This window comes from Thamnophis sirtalis, unplaced genomic scaffold (genome assembly GCF_051295495.1).
Source record: "Thamnophis sirtalis isolate CommonGarterSnake01/CBP01778 unplaced genomic scaffold, rThaSir2_p1.2 scaffold_3, whole genome shotgun sequence".
In the NCBI taxonomy this organism is placed as follows: domain Eukaryota; kingdom Metazoa; phylum Chordata; class Lepidosauria; order Squamata; family Natricidae; genus Thamnophis; species Thamnophis sirtalis.
In genome coordinates, this window is record NW_028261383.1 from 27,029,893 (window position 1) to 27,048,576 (window position 18,684).

An 18,684-nucleotide genomic window follows, 5' to 3' on the forward strand; every position below is an offset into this window, starting at 1 on the left:
TCACCCTTTGTGATCTTCTGCCAAGCAAAGTCAAGATTCACTTAGCAACTATTTGACTAACTTAACAACTGCAGTGATTCACTTAACAACTGTGACAAGAAAGATCGTCATGGAGGCGCTACCCCCAAAAGGGTCACAGGGATCCAGGTTCCCCCAGCCCCCTTTTCCAACCCTCCAGGCTCCTTCCCCTGACTCAGTCCATTCCTTGTGGCTCCCACTCCACTCTGCTCCCTTTGCTCAGGCACTCCAGTTGCCCTGCTTGGCTGGACTCTGCAGTCTTCTCCTTCCAGCCGGTCCCTTCTGGAGTCTCATCTCAGCAGGCGGATCACACAGTTGGGTTGGTCGGCCTTTCTTCCTCTTCCTCCTCTCTCTCCTGCTTCTATTGCTGGACTCTCCTGCCACTGCCTCTGCTCCTCCATTGATTCCCCTGCCTGCCTCCCTTTCTCTCCTCCTCCTTTCCCCTACACAATTTTCTCCATTTTCCCTCACTCCATTCTCCCCCTTTCCTCAACCTATCTTCATGTGTCACTTTCCCCTGCCCCCATTGTGGAGTGGAGACCAGGTGAGCCAAGAGGCCCCATTCTCTTCTTCCCCCCCCCCAAAGACTCACCTCTTCCTCTCTCTCTATCCCCTGCTCTCCTCCTCTTTCCTGCCAAAACCTCCTCCTCTTCATTCCATTCTTCCCCAGTGATAGTTAAAATGGGGCAAAGCTCACTTAACAGCTGTCTCACTTGGTAGCAGAAATTTGGGGCTCAATTGTAAGTCCAGGACTACCTGTATTAGGTAAGTTCCTTAGGATTCCTCATTTGCTCCTTTGCCAACAGAAACTCCTCAATCTTCAGTTGTTGAGATGCTTTGAGGTGCTCCAGAGATCTGTTCTCAGCATTCAAAGCCACCATACCAGAAGTTTCCCTCCCCTTATTATTTATTGTGTGTATCCTTCTTTTATTATTTTTACAAATAACTCAAGGTGGCAAACCTATCCAACACGTCTTCCGCCTCTCATTTTCCCAACAACCCTCTAAGGTGGGTTAGACTGAGAGAGAATGACTGGCTCAAAGTTATCAACTGGCTTTCATGGCTAAGGCAGGACTTGGATTCAGAGTCTTCCTCTTCCTAGCCTGGTGCCTTAACCACTAGACCAAACTGAATATAACACCCATCTCAAAATCAAAGCCAGTTTTGGGTTGCCTCAGATTGTTGACCCCTAGTGGCTACCTGGACGGATCTCCCTGCAGTTTCCTTGGTAAAGATTCAGGAGTGGATTTCTATTGCCAACTTCCTAGGGCTGAGTGAGAGTGAGGACCAGTCACCCAACTGGCCTTGTACCTAAGGGAGGATTAGAACCCATGGCTTCCAGCTTGATTTCTTAATCACCACACTAGATTGGTTTCTTCTTTAACTCAAGTTACTTTTTGTTATTCAATAAAAGGCAGAGTGGCTTAAAGCAAGAAGGAAAAACTGTTATTCTCAAATAATGTATTTATTTAATAATTTATTTCATTTTTTAACAATTCTATTAACAATCCTTTTTTACTTTTGGCTTGAGCCAGGAGACACATTTAGGGCACATAACATTTACATTTGCTATCTTGATAACAGATGGTATATTTTATTTTTTTCTGTTTTCTGCGCATCTTCAGTTTCTAGGTATCCCATGGAGATACATTTATTGGCATAAACTTGCAAAAGAAGGAACTACAACCCACAAGAACCTATAACATTACAATGAATCCTACAATCAGTAATCCGATTGTAGTAGATAATCTACGTTAAGTATAAAAAGATAGAAAAAGTACTAGAATTTGTAAAACAAAAAAAAACTGTGAGGCCGTAAAGCTTATATTGAGTATAATATTTCCTGAAACCTTAAAATGGTTTGTTGGTTTATGACAATTATGTGTCAAAAGGAAACTGGTTAAAAAGGGGGAAGGAAAGGGAAAAAAAGGGAAAGATTACAGAATATCCTGAGTTATGGGCACCTACACTATCATTGATTGCAACTAACATGAAACAAACAAGCATGAAACATAAATGGGATGGAGAGCTGTGACAGACATATAAAATCATGATTGACAGGCTTAGCTCTAAGGTACCTTTAAGGCTGATACACCTGAACACATGATGTTAAAACCTATAAAGCTCCTAGGACACATCGGCTTTTTTATGCAGAGAAATAGAAATGATGATCAAGTTATTCCTTTATAGACTAATTGACTGATAAGGGCGGCATAGAAGAATAAAGGAAGATGAAGTAGCAAAAAGCTGAGGAAACTCTGCTTTAAGGGCTTTCAGAGATCCCCGCTTGGCAAATAGGGATTTTTCCAAGGTTTTGCCTATGGTTCTCCCTTCTTTTAGGGGAGCGTCAGGCAGGCACCTTCGTCCAAATAGAAACAGGGCCGAAGGGTCTCCCCAACCAAGGAAGCGTCTGAGAATGTATGGAGCAGAGCTGCGTTTCTGGCATCAAAGAAGCTCACTTGTCCCCCTTCGCAGTTGAGAGAGATGCGGATCCTCTTGGGCTCCTCATCCAACTTCAGAGAATCGTATTCTAATTCAGAGAAGGCCGTGTATCCCGATTCGAATTTTCCAAACTCCCACCACCTGGTCTGCTCATCAACATTTGTTAAGTTCAGTGTCTGGTTGGTAACCCCTATAGCCCATCCTCCTTCATCTCCTACAATTACTTCCCAGAAATGTCTCCCTCTTGAGAACGTCTGACAGCCAAGGAAATTACAATCTGAGACAGTATATTTTCCTTTAACTTGCTTAACTCTTCTGACATTTTTTTTATCTTTGGAGACATCAAAGCAGCCGCGATTGGCTGTTTCTGGATCCAGAGTTACATTCGCTGTAAGGGAAAAGGAAGGAAGGGGAAAAAAATAAGAGCTTCAGCTTGAGGCCTAGTTTGTGCCTTCAGCCCCAAGAGCTTAACCCTATGGCCTCTTGTGTGAATAGAGTTCAGCCTCCAAACACCCCCTCCAGGACTGAAAGACTCATTGTTTTTTTAAAGAACACCTAAGCCATTGCCTGGTCAAGAGTCCTCCAACTTTGGCAACTGTAAGACTTGTGGACTTCAACTCCCAGAATTCCCCCAATGGGGCTGCTAGTCTCCAGGTCCCCTCTGCTCCCTTTCCTCCAAGAACTCCCCCATTATGTTTTTCCCACCCTCTGTTAACCTCCGAGCTGTTTGGCACCCCTCTGGCCTTCTTGTTCCATTCACTTAGGTTACCTTCCCCATCTTCCAGTCTATCTGACTCCCCTTCAGTTACCACTAAGCTGCACCCCTTCAAGATCCGTTCATTACCTCTACCGCTCTTGGCCCCTCTGTTCACTCTTCGTCTCTTGGCTCCACTGGTCAAATCCCCTGGTCTCTAGTCTCCCATGTGACCTCCCCTCTGCTGATTGCCCTCCAGCTACGCCATGCTGGCTGCAGAACTCTGGGAACTGAAGTCCACCAACCTTACAGTGGCCAAAGGTTGAAGACTCCTGGCCAAGTCCTTCAGGCACTTCATAGTGCTCCACCTCTTCCAGCCTCCATGCACAATTCTCTTTAGCTTCCATCTTGCAGGTGAGATTAATGGGATTGGGAGTGAAGAGTGGTTGGTTTTGCCTTCACTGATTTCACAGCCAAGGTTGAACAGGGACTCTACCTGGAGCATTAATTCAGAGGATCGGGCAGAACAAGAGGCTGCCATGTTTCAATTCTGAACTGGCAGAATACAGAGGGAACTTGGGGCACATGATGGGATATGAGGAAGCTCCATCCTTTTCTCTGCGAGCATCAGGGTGTCACAGGCATATACAAAAGGGGAGGAACTTGGAAGGGAAACCTCTGCTTTCACCAGTCTGATGGCCCACATGGAAGAGGCAATCCTGATGCTCCAACCTTGCTATTTCCTTGGACTCAGAGGACCTAATTTCTCTGCTCCCAAAGACCTCATCTCTCACCAACTTATAATCAGGCAGCAAAATCAACAAGATGTTATTAGCTTGGTAGGAATTCAATATTCCTTTCAGTCCCAGACCATATTTTCCCATTTGTTCAGATATTTCATTCTACACCTGAAGATTTGCTTCAGTTTTCTAGATGATGTGTAGAATGGAATGGAGAGGAGCAGGAGTAGAACAGAACAGAACAGAACAGCAGTTTTATTTGGCCAAGTGTGATCAGACACACAAGGATTTTGTCTCCTCTGCATTAGCTCATGTTGTACATATAAATGACAAGTAATTCTTCAAAAATCATAAAATCATTAAAGTTTACTGCATCATCAAAGTCTTTAAGGTACCTAATCCTATATTTTTCTTTTTTGTTCATCTATGATGTTTCTCTTAACGTTACTGGCATCAGAGGTTAAAAGAGCAAAAATTCCAATTCCTACAACTCATATTTACCTTTGTGTAGTTGAAGTCCACTTTCCAGAGTATCTGGGGAAGAAAAGGGAGGAATTCAGCATCTCATCACTGGAATTGGAGCAACAGAAGGGCCTCCCTCCAGATACCCTGGTTTGCTTTCCTTGGACTCAAATCGGGAAATAAGGAATATGGAAAGCCACAAGCCAAAATGCCATTGTTGGCTATATATATTCCATCAGGTATAAAATATATTCTACTATATATTCCGTATACAGGTAGTTCTCAACTATTTGTGTAGTGAAGTTAGAGTGCCAATGAGAAAAGGGTTTTATGACCGGTTCTCACACTTACGACTGTTGCCACCTCCCCAGTCACATGATCAAAATTCGGGACCTGGGAACCAGCTTGTATTTACCATGGTTGCAGCATCTCATGGTTCTGGGATTGTCCTCCTCAACCTCCCTGGGGAGCTTCTGACAGGCAAAACCAATGCATGAATCCAGATTCCTTTATCAACCATGATTCACTTAACAACCGTGATTTTCCTGATTTTTTTGGTGGCAAAAACATTCGTAAAATGGGGCACTGCTCATTTAACAATTCCCTTGCTTAGCAACAGAAATGTTTAGCTGAACTGAGGTCGTAAGTCAAGAACTACCTGTATTTATTCCATTATATATAGAATAAGTGGAAGCTAATTCTGCTTCCCCAGTGATCAGTGCACATAGATTCGGGATGCAAAGAATACAGGTAGTGTCAATTTACTTCACCACTGATCCTGAAATTGATTCCTCTTTGATCCATGTGACACCAACAAGAATCTCTCTTGGATGCTCAAAATGTCATCCAGCATAAAACCTCAGCGGCTGTTTATTACCTCTCAATTTTTTCATGGCACATTTCAGAAGCACAGTGGTATCACTGTAATCCCAGATTGTCCACTTCAGCTCTAGAAGTAAATCCTGTGGATTCTCATATGTTTCCTTAGCCTGATTCCTGGTGAGACAAAATAACAGAATTGGAAGGGACCTTGTAGGTCATCTAGTCCAACCCCCTCTCCCCTGTCCAAACAGGAGACTTCACACCATTTCTGACAGATGACACTCCGGTCTCTTCTTGAAAGCTTCCAGTGATGAAGCTCCCACAACATCGGAAGGAAAGCTGTCCCAGTGGTTCATTCTCCTCAGTCAGAAAATTTCTCCTTATGTCTAGCTTGAATCTCTCCTTGATCAGTTTCCATCCATTATTCCTTGTCTGGCCTTCAGGTGCTTTGGAAAACACCTTGAACTCCTTCCTCTGTGACAAATATTGGAACAATGCCATCTGTATCCCCTGGTCCTTCTCTTCCCTGGACCAGCCATGCCCAGTTTCTGTAACCCTTATCAACCTGCCAATAGAAGCTTTCTAAACATCAATTGGTGCTTGAGGATTGGCTAGTGACAGGATCCAGTCTGTGTTGGTCACCAGAGGTTTTCTCTTCTGAGCTTTCGGACACATGCTGGAGCCCATCTTCAGGGAACCTCTCTCCCTCCCCCCCAGAATCTGTGTACTGGGCTGTTGTAAGCTTTATATGTATGTGGTGCCTGGTTGTGTGTAGCTTTTAGTTGTTACATAGGGTGTTGATGGCCAGCTATTAAGTCATTGATTGTTGTTTTCTTGTGTTGCCCCGTCCCGCATCCTAAGTACTTGGTAAGCTAGTGGTAAATCGGCACTCCTGTTGACTGATAAGAGCCCCCATTTCCCAGACTTCAATCATTTCTCTGGCTGTCTATTCAAATATGGGCACCATGATGACTCAGTGGATCCTGACTCCGAACTGCACTCATCCACCCTCATCAAGTTAAACGAGAGATCTAGTAGAACCAACTAAGATTCAGGTTTGGGCTCCCTACTCTTCAAAATTCTTGTGAATATCTTGGCCAAAACAATGGATTGTATCTTACCAATGGACTGATGACTGGTGACTAATATGGGTGATGTAGGTAATTAGATGATGGATATAACATTTAAACTGATCTTGGTGGATTTTAGTTCTACATTTAACACAATTCCTCCACATAGACTAGTGTCTAAACATAAGAACCTTGGGCTTTCTCATTCAATCTGCATTTGGGTTATAGATTTCAGATTAGGCAATCACACCTCCTCCGCCGTAATTCTTAACACTGGTACACTACAGGTTTGTGTGTTTAGTTTATACTCTTTATGTACATGACTGCATTTCCACTCACGCCAGTAATACTATTATTACATTTGCAGATGATACAACAGTTGTGGGACTCATCTCGGGGGGGGGGAAGGGGGGAGATGAGTCTGCCTATTGAGATGAGATGGACCGGTTACTTTCATGGTGTGGAGACAATAACTTGGTCCTTAATACCAATAAGACCGTATAGTGGACTACAGAAGGAACAGTTCAGACATCCAGGCCTTGGTTATCAATAGAGACCAAGTGGAACAAGTGGTCAGTTTTAGGTGCTTCGAAACTGGCCTGCATTTATGATAGTTGCATTACTTGGAACAACTTACATCCTACAATGATATCTTGAAAACCATCAAATATCTTTCTCTTCTTGGGAAAGACTCAATAGGTAGATAAACATCTGGCTGAGTGTGTGACAGACTATAAAAATTCACCATATCAAATACTGCTAATTATATTGTGTTATCTGAGGAAATGTCTAAAAGGCCCTGAAATACAGTATGTTGTCTTTACATTCAAATACTGCTAAATACAAACAGCACTTTCCAAAATAGAAATACTGCTGGAGGAGCTGTTGATCTCTAAGACTATAAAGAAAAAGGTGGATTTACTTACTTCTTCAAGATGCCTCCAATGTCCTGAAAAATAAAGAGACAAAGCATTTCCTATGAATAAAATTACACTCTTACATTCACATAATAAATGAGAGAAACGTCTGGACAATCAGACGCCAACAGACATATAAACTACTTTCATTTTTTCAATGAAAAAAATCCCATTGCTCTTTTCCCTCCAGATCTTCAAACTCTTTTTGAGAGGTATTGTTTTTACTCTTTTGCCTAAGAAAAATTATATCCCCGTTGAATCCAACACAATTACAATATTGGAAAAACAAAATAGTGCATCAATAGGATAAAATAAATCCCCTGCCTTTATGCTTCCAGAATCAAGGCACTTTGGGAAATCCAAATGGTTATAATATTTTGTAGAAGGTCATCAGAGTTGGGTTTCTCCTGGCCTTGGAGATTAAAGGGAGGGGAAGAAAATACAGAAAACACCCACCAACACATCCCCTATTGTGAAGAATACAGACAGTGACCATTACTTTGAATTCTTGCTTCTCACATGGCCTGCTTTTTCTGTATTACATTATGTAGCCCTTAGCCATTACAGGTAGTCCTTGAGTAAATAGGTTATTTAGTGATCTTTCCTTTCCATAGAAAGAGCCAAAAAGATTTCTAAATGAAGAGTTGAAAAAAAGATTTTGTACTTGGTCGAGTGCAGCCAGAATCCTGCATGCAGACATGGAAAGAAATATCAATCTCCACAAGAGAAGAATGGATGGAAAAAGTGATGGAGCTAGGAAAAATAACAAAATTGACTGCTGTAATTAGATATAACCCATTGTTTCTACTTGGTAGCAGTTTCTAAATATTGTCCTTGAGATTAAATAAATAGATTCTTGATTTTCCTTATTAGACTAATCTGTGTTTTCTAGACATGGCTAATAATGACTAAGTATGCAAAAATAAAAAGTTAGGGCTGTAAGTTTATTTTGTATTTTACTGTGTAGAAAAAAAGTTCAGACATTTTCCCCTTTTTTCTTTATCCTACACTTCTTTCCCATTCTTATCCTTCTCCATTTCCCAATTTTCTCTATTTCCATTTGTACTTTTCACTATTATAATTTCGACTAAATTTATGAAAAAGGAAAAAAAGGAAAGAGTCAAAAAGAGTATTCTGTGGAGGGCGGGGCCGAAACCGTGATGAGACGACGTGTGATCTCAGAACTCTGAGATCGCAGTCAACATTTTTATTACTGGGGGGTCCCAATGGACCTAAATCATTCCGAAGAGATGGTGAATAGGAAGATTACGTCTTGCTGATCTCGGGGAGATCGCAAAATCTCCGAAAGAAGTAAGAAAAAGTCTTCAAGCCGGTAATAAAAATTCCAGTCTTTTGTCAAGACTGACAAAGTCAGGGTGGCCCCCGAACAGACTGATGTGGAAAGAGAAAGTGTTTCCAGCTGGTGAGAAACTTTTATTGTTTAAAAAAAATGGACTGCCTATAAAACCTAAAAACCAACTTAAATCAAAAGAATAGAAGAACTTAGCCGCAAATTTAATCTTTGTAATGGTTCTGGACAGTGGTTATCTTACTTTTAAAATGTTATTTACATGGATTGAGTCTAAGCAAACCTTTTTCAAATGGATGGATTAAGCTTTCTTCTTCTAACATTTCTTTGTGATTTTCTGCAAGCTACAGATTGATTATTTTGACTTCGACATTGCAAGCTTTTACTGCCTGGCTGTTTGGCTTAAGATCTGATAAGATTTCACAGCTGTCCCTTTGAAGTTTGTTTTCGCTTACAGAGAACTTGTGAATGTATGTTTTAATCTTGCTGACCTTCTAAGAAAAAATATAACTGTGTATGGCATCCACAGAATTTTTGAATTTGCAAGGAATACTTTTAGAACTGCAAAAATTATTAAATACAGAGGAAAAAATTGAGAGAAAATTGGAATTTTTGGAGCATTTAACAATAAAATATGATGAAAAATTGAGGATGTTTTTCAAATACAAAATAAGAAGATTGAAATTCAAAAAACTGAAATGGAAGATGAATATAAAGAGATTAAACCTGTTAATATTCATGGCAATTGGTTTATTTCTGAAAAAAGAAAGAATGGAATATTGAAAGAAGAATTAAATGGAGAGAAAATTTATTTCCAAGGACAGGACATAGAAGAAGAGGAAAACATTAAATAATTTATGGACTATGAAACAATGTTCCCTCTAATTTTTTTTCAGTGTGAGCGGAAAAGTATAGTGTTTGAGCGGTACATTTTCATGCCTGAGCACCTGGATTTTTTTCACAGATGTCACCTAAGACAACAACGAAATCAGTGTTATTTGAAACTCAAAGTTATGTTTATTCAAGGGACCCGCTTAATTAAAAGTGTTCTACAATATCAGTATGACTTATAATACTGCAGGTCTGCAATATTAAAATACTTGTATAGGGGATCCTCGGGATCCCCCGAAGAGATCAAATCACAACCAGTATGCCACCTTCTTGGTATATTGTTTTTATTTTCATTGAGTTTTTTAAAATGAGCATTATTTCATCCTTTTTTCTTTATTTTTGATTGGTATCTGCAATTTGTGTTAATTCTGTTCATACATATAATATAAATGAAAAACCCAGCTCTCTTAAAAATCTTTTAAGTTCTTTGCAGTGCTCTCTTTTTGAATTGGCCAACTAATATTTCTGTTCCCCCAACTAATGCCAGGCAGAGTTAACTGAAAAAGTAATTTTTCATGAAGGGACATTTTCCTAGTATTTATGAATAACAGTTCATATTTATATCTGCTAGGTTCAGCAGAGGATGACCAATTATTCTAAAGCTATTATTGTTGCTTGTATCTCCTAATTTCAATATTTTTCTTGACACTCAGTATATCTTGCAACTATTTGCATTTGGCAAATAAATAGGGTAAGTGATTATGCTTTTTAAAGACATTTAAGTAATTAATAGTAATTAGTATTTTGCATGTTGTGTACAAAAACTGAGTATTCCATACTGGGGGAGACATTCCCCAAAACACAGGAGGAACAAAAAAGATAACATTCCCTCCCCTTCTCCTAAAAATCTTTCAACTGGAAAGTTCACAATAATTACATGCACTAACCTCTTAAAGGAGCCGTTGCAAATACCCATTTTTTTACTGTTTTACTGAAATGTGAAAACTCAAGATAAATGTTTTTAATTCATTGCTAAGGAGGGAGGGGGCAGGGGGTGTTTATTGTTTACTACTTTATTGAGGGCTCCAGATGTCACCCTGTGTCTTGCAAAAAGCATGATCTCACACCCACTAAAATCTCCCCCTCCGCCTCAGTTCATTATCCCTTTCTGCAGCCACTTTTCCTCCTCCCTCCCCAAGATTTCCCCGCCAACACCAAGAGGAACAGGAAAAGAGGCGCTATCTCTGCCCGGTGCCCCATACTACTGTGCCCCGAAAGCCAGCCGGAACCCCCCAAAGCAGCCGGTTAATGAGCTTCCCCACTTCAGTCAAGTGAAGCCTCTGCCACGAGGGGGTGGGCGCAATCCAATCCGAATGGGAGCCAACAGCCGTCGCTCATTCCCTGCTGGCTCTAGATTGTCCTGGGAACCAGCAAGTGTGAGCAAGAGAGGGCGGAAGACGCCCACTTTATCTCCCCCCCCCACCTAAGTCCGGCTGCACAACCAACCACAGAGCAAAACTTTCCCTGCCTCCGCCCCGAGAGTGGAGAGGTATAACGTCTGTGACATAAATCAGCTGGATGTTCCGCAGCTTGGAGCAGAATCGGCAGGGACTCCAACCATTATGCAAAGAAAGCCCCGGAGCGCAAAAGTTAGCGCCGGGAGCGGAGAGTGGCCTCTCATCTAACAGGATCATGCATGGCACTTGGAAACTGCTGCGCAGTGTTTCCATATTATGTGCGCGTCCGCGCATGCGTGCACTTTAGAGGGAACACTGCTATGAAATACTATTTGCAAAATATTTGATAACACTGCTGATAATTAAAGACAAGCTGAACAAGGAAACAGAAAGAGGGCATCAAGACTACACGAGAGAGGAGTTGCTAAGAGGAGTCCATACAGATTTGATCAAGAGGATGTTTGGAGGACTGGATCCACAAATGGCAGAAGACATTAGATTGTTTTGCTATTGGAAAGATACAGGTAGATAGATGGAAGAGTATAATTTAAAATTAGCTAAACTTAGTTAAATTTAGTGACAATAGGTATAGTTAAATAAAAATTGATAATGATAGCAATGTATACAATGTCTAGTGTTATGATAAGTAATAATTGGACCTGAATATTGAATGTTACCCGTGAAGGGAAGGTTAGAAATACTTTTGGACTATACATAAAGGTTATTAATAACAATAATAAAAAAGAACAAAAACTTACAAACAGCTAAGTTTTAATTATTGGGGGGAAAATGTTATGATATAGGATATAGTTAAATAAAGAAAGGATAATGATAATAAATTATATACATGCTATGAGTATAATATAAGGGAATTGGATGTAAATGGTAAACAGGGATTTGGAAGGGAGGATTAGAAAATTTTGGTATTAAATATTATGGATGTTTAGCTAGAATAGGATATGAGGATTTAATGTTAATGGAGGATTTTATAAATAAGTAAATGAAAAGCAAGTATGTGGTTATGTATTAAATCTTAATATATTTTATGATGAAGGACATTTAAATAATCATAGTCAAATAAAAGTGGAGGTATGATGATCGTAATATAATAAATATCTGAGTTAAGATATTAGAATTAATATGAATTATATTTGATGGTAGTGGAAGAGATGCACAAAAGCCTTTTGTAACCAACTGATACACTTTCTACAGTATATAAAGAAGGAGGATTTGTATGTTTGTTTTGAAAATAAAAATATGTTTTTTTTTAAAAAGAGTATTCTGTGGGAGGCACTTGAATGGCCGTCATAGAGAAAAGTGCATCAGTTTAGTCTCCTTAGCACCTAAAGGCAGAACAAGAGGCACAGGGTGGAAGGGTGGAAGCTCATCACTGTGAGAATGATTAATCACTGGAACAGCTTCCCTCCCAGAATTTTGACTTGTCCATCACTGGAGGTTTCCAATAACAGTTTGGACAACCATGTTTTCGGGATGGTATAAGGACTCCTGCCTTGGGCAGAAAAGACCTCCAAGGTCCCTTCCAGCCCTAGGATTCTATGATCTCCACTTCCTGCCTGACCTGTAAGAGTTTGCTGGCTGGTTGCTGAAGCTTTTCTTCTATCTCCCGGATGAGATGGTCAAGAGAGCAGAGTTCTTCCATGTGTTTGGCCAAACCTTTCTCCTTTCTTGCCATAATCTCCTTCTCCGTTTCTTCCATTCTAGTCAATAGAAGCTTCTCCTGTCCTTTTAACCAGAGTTGTAGCTCTCTGAATTCAGCCACTACATTTTCTCTCTCTTCTTCGATGAGATCCTGGAACAAGAAAGAAAAAAAGCAAAGGCAAACTTTTATTTTAATTATTTTACTTAATTATTTTTATTATTATAATAATGAAATGGATTCGTTGAAGAATCCAGGTGGGAGAATTTCCTAAGGAGAAAAAAATCCTTTTTGATATTAAAAAAACATGGGGGGGGAGGTTTCTAAAAAGAAAAAAAAAGCTCCAGTTTCAATGATCTCACATGAACTTTTTCTTGGCAATCAGGGATTTTCAAAAAGGAGACAGAAAAATATTTGACTTCAGAATGTTTTCCACAAGATGAAATATGGGTTCCATTAATTTATTAAGGAAGCCAAACCCATTGTATAAAACACAACTCATGGGATAGGTGCACTTAAACCCAACTGTGACTCATTCAGGCAATGGGGACATATAATTCCCCAGGTTAAGAACAAGTTCTCTGCCCTAACACCGTCTTTATCTTGAATTTCCTTTAAGTCACAACTTGTACTAAAACACAGGCTGCCTGTTATTAAAGATGGTGGATGGGGCTCTCCTTCCTATTAGCTCAGAAGCTCCTCACTGTTGGATCCATACTTACAAGCATCTCCTGCACTTTTTTCTCTGTGTCTCTTTTGTATGTAGCTATTTTTTGTTTCTGCTCCTTCTGAGCCTTCAGGCAATCCTCCACCTTCCTCTGAAGAGAAAATAAAAGTTTTGAGTTTCTTTTCCACAAAGAATTACATCAGAAGGAAGACCTAGTTAGAAGATATATGTAACCGTCAGAAATACTTGGCCGTTGGCAAGTGTCCATATTTTGATCCTGTGGCCACAGGGATGCTCCAATGACCATAACCGTGAAAAAGGGTTGTAAGTGGCTTTTTCCATTGCCGTTGTAACTTTGAACAATCACCAAATGAAAGGTTCTATGTCGAGGAATATTTGTAAGGGTGACATATGGTGAAAAGATGGCCGACAGACAACACGCCTGGGGAAGGACACCTGAAGTGTTTTTCCCTGGACTGTAGCTCTTTCAAGTGCCAACAGAAGGAATCGACATTCTTATAGGACTCTCCTGGCTTAGGAAAAGTCCTAGAATTATTCCCCCAAATCCTCTGATACAGCAAAGGTCTGTAAGTAGCTTCAGGAGCTGTGCTTCAAAGCAGCCCCTGTGCTGAAAGCTGAGGGTTGTGGAAGAAGCAGCAATTTTGGAATTTATTTTTCAAAGGGACAGTGCTTTGACTTTCACTTCTCAATCATTTTTAAGGACTATTAATCTTTACTAAGCTAAAAGAGATTTTTAAAAAGAGCTATTAGAAAGTTTTGATTTTAGAAATGTTCATAAAGAAATGTTTAGTGTTTTCAAATGGATGGGGGGGAAGTATTTTTCACTTTAAAGTTAGAGAATCTGAAAGAATACAGTGAATTTTGTTAATATAAATGGTGGTCATTTATAAAGATTATTAAGTGTAACTAGAAATACATATACATATACAGCAAGGAAGATAAAGTAGAAATGGTTAAATTGTTTCATTCAAAGAGGAGACTATATTTAATTATGTTTTTTATTTGGATATCACTTCTGGATTTTGTGCTTGTGATGAAAAATATGATGATGATTATTATTGTTTTGCTGATTAGATTTATTGTTATAGAAATGACTAATTATATACTAATGTGTAAAAGTAAAAATCTGAGGCTGGATTGTTATCTTGTACTGTGCTAAAAAGAGTTGGAAGTCAACACTTTCTTTCTTCCCTTGTACCTCAAGCTTTCTTCCTCCACCCTTTATTTCCCATTTTTATTTTTCTTTGTATTTTATACATTGATAAAACAATAAAAGCCATGAGGTAAAGGAATACTTGTAATGGCAGCAAAGTGAGTTGCCTGAGTCTCCTGCTTGCAGTCATCCCAGAAGCAACAGGTTAGGCACCGAGAAACCAAAATTTGGGCTGACATGGCTTTGGCCTAATCCAGCAGGAGAGTTTGGGAGGATCTGCACTCAAGACTTTGGAGGGGTCTATGATGATCCTCCCCTACAGCAAATGTAGAAAAGTGTCATCGGAAAGAATGCCCAGTAGTGTCTCCTTCTCCACCTGATCTCCAAACTGCAGCTGGTTAATCCTCTTGCTGAGATTTAAATTGGATCCTCCTTGTTTTTCCTTAGAAAAAGTGAGCTGGCAAAGGGAGCCTATTTCTCTCTACAGGCAACTTCCACTGCTAAGCAAGACAGTTAAGTGAAGTTTTGTCTCATTTTCCAACCTTTCTTCCCACTGTTGTTAAGTGAATCAGTGCAGTTGTTAAATTAGTCACACAGCTGTTAAACGAATCTAGCTTCCCCATTGACTTTGCTGATCAGGTGGTCACAAATGGACATGACAATTGCCAAGCATCTGAATGTTGATCAGGGATGTCAACCTGTTTTTAAACAATTGCAGGCAGGGAGATAAGGGGTGGGATAAAGCAGGAAAAAGACTGCGAGGGCTGCCACTGGACGCCCCTCCGCAGCGATTCCTCCTGGCTGACTCCTACCTGGTATTCCGGGAAAGCCTCCTCCGCAGGGATCACCCAGTGGCCCCTGTGCTCTTTGGATCGGTCGCAGACCACGCAGATGAGGGTCTCGTGGTCCTTGCAAAAGAGCTTGAAGGGCTCCCGGTGCTTCGGGCAGAAATTCCCACCTTCCTCCTCCGGATGGCCTCCGCATCGCCTGGCTACTTCAGCCACCCGCGCCAGCTGCCTAATGGGGAGGAGGCTGCGGGGCGCGAAGGTTTGTCTGCAATGGGGGCAGGAAGCCTCCGATTCCGACGACCCCCAACTGCGGGTCAGGCAGCCCCGGCAGAAGTTGTGGCCGCACCGCGGGATGAGCACGGGGTCCTGGAAAAAGTCCAGGCAAATGGAGCAGGTGGCTTCTTCCAGCAAATCCTGCAGGGGGGCTTCGGCCGCCATCACCGCCGCCTCCGCCGGGATAAGGAAAGAGAAAATTAAGTTTCCTTTCTTTTCCTGCAAATCAGGTGCCGCCTGTGGACTCTGCCCAGTTGGGAAACCGAAGTGAATTGTTGTTGCTCTTGCGATCGATCAGCTTCGCTGGCTTTTTAGAGGAAACAAAAAGTATTTTAAATAGAACAAGCAGGAAAGAAACTAATACTCACAGGACGGACCCCCGACCAATTCTTATTGGCCCAACCAGCTCGTTAAAGGGGAAATTGTTTTAAAAGCTGGGGAGAAGCAAATATTCTTGGGACGGACGTCATTTAGAATAGAACAGAATAGAATTCTTTATTGGCCAAGTGTGATTGGACACACAAGGATTTTGTCTTTGGTGCAGATGCTCTCAGTGTACATAACAGACAAGATACATTCGTCAAGAATCGTAAGGTGCAGCACTTAATGATAGTCACAGGGTACAAATAAGCAATCAGGAAACAATATCAATATAAATCGTAAGGATACAAGCAACAAAGTTTCAGTCCAGCAGTCGTAAGTGGGAGGAGATGGGTGATAGGAACGATAGCAATAGTAACGCAGCCTTAGTGAAGGGTTTGACAGTGGTAAGGAATTATTTCTTTACAGAGTGATGGCATTGGGGAAATAACTGTTCTTGTGTCTAGTTGTCAGTGTGCAGTGCTGTATAGCGTCATTTTGAGTGTAAGAGTTGAAACAATTTATGTCCAGGATGTGAGGGGTCCGTAAATATTTTCACATGCCTCTTTTTCACCCGTGCAGTGTACAGGTCCTCAGTGGAAGGCAGGTTGGCCATAATTGTTTTTCTGCAGTTCTTGTGACTTGTGGACTTCAACTCCCAGAATTCCTGAGCCAACATCACTGGATATATACAGATGATTGTAGTGTGATGAATAATTGTAACACATCTACAGTATGATTCCATTACTTATGGATTGATGACTTGAGGGGAATTGAATGGGTGGATAGCATCTTATAGGGCTTTTGGGGTAGGCTTTCTAAGTCACAATGGGGTCCCCGAAGGGACATGGACATTCCCCCACCCCCTCCTTTATCTTTCCTTTTCAGTGGTGGCACCTTCTTTATGGAATGCCCTCCCCAGAGATGGCACCCACACTGGCATTATTTTGGCACCAGGTTGGAAGGAAGGAAAGAAACTTTGGAAGAAAAATCCATCTGGTTCAGTTCCAAGCTGGAAGAAAGACGCTGGAAATAACATGGAGGCTGATTGGAAAGAGAGTCCGTTTATTGATGAAGCAGAACCAGCAGCAGCATGTGGTTCTGGGACAGCTAACCAAATGGCTAAATGAGTAGATGGATCTTTATAGTTTCTGTAACTTTGAAGTTTGGGATTTGTACAATATGGGCTTTGTGTTCTGAAAGGGTGTTAATTCTTCTTGTGGCTGATGGTTATGTCCTGTGTTAGATTTTTGGGTGAGGGGCTGCTTGCTCTAATCCTATCACTCAGGTTTTGTTAGCTGTCGAAATTGCTGTAAGGGATTTTGAAATATCCTGCCTTGAATGGACTTCTGCTGCCAGCATTTGCTTTGCTTATGAATGGAGCCATCTAGTTACCTGGCTTCCTCTTTCAATAAGCTTGTTATCTCCTTAAGTGCTGGCATCTGCTGAGGACTATTCAGAAAGACTGTGGGCTGCTTCCTGCCTCAAAGAACATGTTTTTTCCATGTCTCCTTTGGGGAAATATCATATTTTGCCTCTATTAATATTCCCCAAAATATTTCATTTTTCTAGAGGGACGGAAAGAGACACAGAGGCAGAATCCAAGTCAACATAGGACTCCAGAAACCTCAGCCAAGCCACTAGTCCCTTTTCTGTGACAAATAGAATCTGTTAAAAAGAAGGTGTTTAATTACCTCGCTGGGGAATATAAACCAGAAAGGGGTTGGGGTTGGGGATAGTACTGTTTATGCAGCCTAGAACTGTATTGGATTTTTTGGCAGCTGCTGCACACTGCTGGCTCATATTTAAATGGTTGTCCACTAGGACTCCAAGATCCCTCTCACAGTTACTACTATTGAGCAAGGTACCACCTATATTGTACCTGTGCATTTCGTTTGTCTTGCCTAAATGTAGAACCTTACTTTTTTCACCACTGAATTTCATTTTGTTAGATAGCGCCCAAAGTTCAAGTTTGTCAGGACCCTTTTGTATCTCAAGCCTATACTCAAGTTACTTTTGGTTATTCAATAAAAGGTAGAGTTGATTAAAGCAAGAAGGAAAAACAATGTTATTCTCAATGTATTTATTTAATAATGTATTTCATTTTTAATCATTCTATTAACAATCCTTTTTTACTTTTGGCTTGAGCCAGGTGACACACTTAGGGCACAGAGCACTTACATTTGCTATCTTGATAACAGATGGTATGTTTTATTTTTTTCTGTTTTCCGTGCATCTTCAGTTTCTATGTATTGCAACGGGCCATTTTTGGGAGGTCTGCAGAGTACAAAATTTCCTTGGCAATCAGGGATTCCCAAAGGAGGAGACAGAGAAATGTTTGAGTTCACAATTTTTTCAATAAGATGAAATACGGTTTGCATTAATTTAGTAATCAAGCCAAACCCATTGCATTATACACGGCTCATGGGACAGGTGCACTTAACCCAACTGTGACTAATTCAGCCAATGGTGACATCTCAGTCCTCAGGTTAAGGCCAAGTTCTCTGCCCTAACACAGTCTTTATCTTGAATTTCCTTCAACTTGTACTTACAAAGAGGTTGCCTATTATTAAAGATGGTGGATGGGGTTCTCCTTCCTATTAGCTCAGAAGCTCCCCACTGTTGGATCCATGCTTACAAGCCTCTCCTGCACTTTTTCCTCTGTGTCTCTTTTGTATGTAGCTATTTTTTCTTTCTGCTTCATTTGAGCCTTCAGGCAATTCCCAATCTTGATCTGAAGAGAAAATACAGGTTTTGAGTTAGTTTTCCTAAAGAATTACATCAGAGAGAAGACCTGGATAGAAGATATATTCCAGTGATGATGAGCCTTTTAGACTCCGGCTGCCCAAAATGCGTGTGCGCACATGCCGAAACTGAAAGGTGCGTGTGAACATGTGATTGCATGGAGATGCACGAATATGTGCATGCACGGACGTGTGCACATCTGCAGCAGATACCGGAAGGCCAGCGGGAGGCGGGGCATCCCAACAGCGACAGCGTGGC

The 18,684-nt window shown here is 40.9% G+C and overlaps 3 protein-coding genes and 1 long non-coding RNA gene across 5 annotated transcripts in view; 1 reads left to right on the top strand and 3 right to left on the bottom strand.

Moving 5' to 3' along the window:
• The window catches only part of LOC106545924 (E3 ubiquitin-protein ligase TRIM11-like), a 103,121-nt gene that overhangs the window by 26,822 nt on the left and 57,615 nt on the right, over positions 1-18,684 (bottom strand). The gene's annotated exons all lie outside the window — the stretch shown is intronic.
• Positions 1-18,684, bottom strand: part of LOC148047709 (E3 ubiquitin-protein ligase TRIM39-like) — a 57,050-nt gene that overhangs the window by 18,360 nt on the left and 20,006 nt on the right. The window lies entirely within an intron of this gene.
• On the bottom strand, positions 1,465-15,611 carry LOC148047710 (E3 ubiquitin-protein ligase TRIM11-like). The gene is made up of 7 exons (XM_087711758.1): positions 15,073-15,611; positions 13,142-13,237; positions 12,342-12,572; positions 7,175-7,197; positions 5,234-5,352; positions 4,396-4,428; positions 1,465-2,848 (listed from the first exon to the last, which is right to left on the bottom strand). The coding sequence occupies exons 1-7, from the start codon at positions 15,484-15,486 to the stop codon at positions 2,355-2,357; spliced, it is 1,410 nt and encodes a 469-aa protein (XP_087567884.1). The 5' UTR covers positions 15,487-15,611; the 3' UTR covers positions 1,465-2,354.
• Positions 1,664-18,684, top strand: part of LOC148047711 (uncharacterized) — a 62,655-nt gene continuing 45,634 nt past the window's right edge. The window contains exon 1 of the long non-coding RNA XR_015696170.1: positions 1,664-1,776. This is a non-coding gene — a long non-coding RNA (uncharacterized LOC148047711). The remainder of the gene's footprint in view (positions 1,777-18,684) is intronic.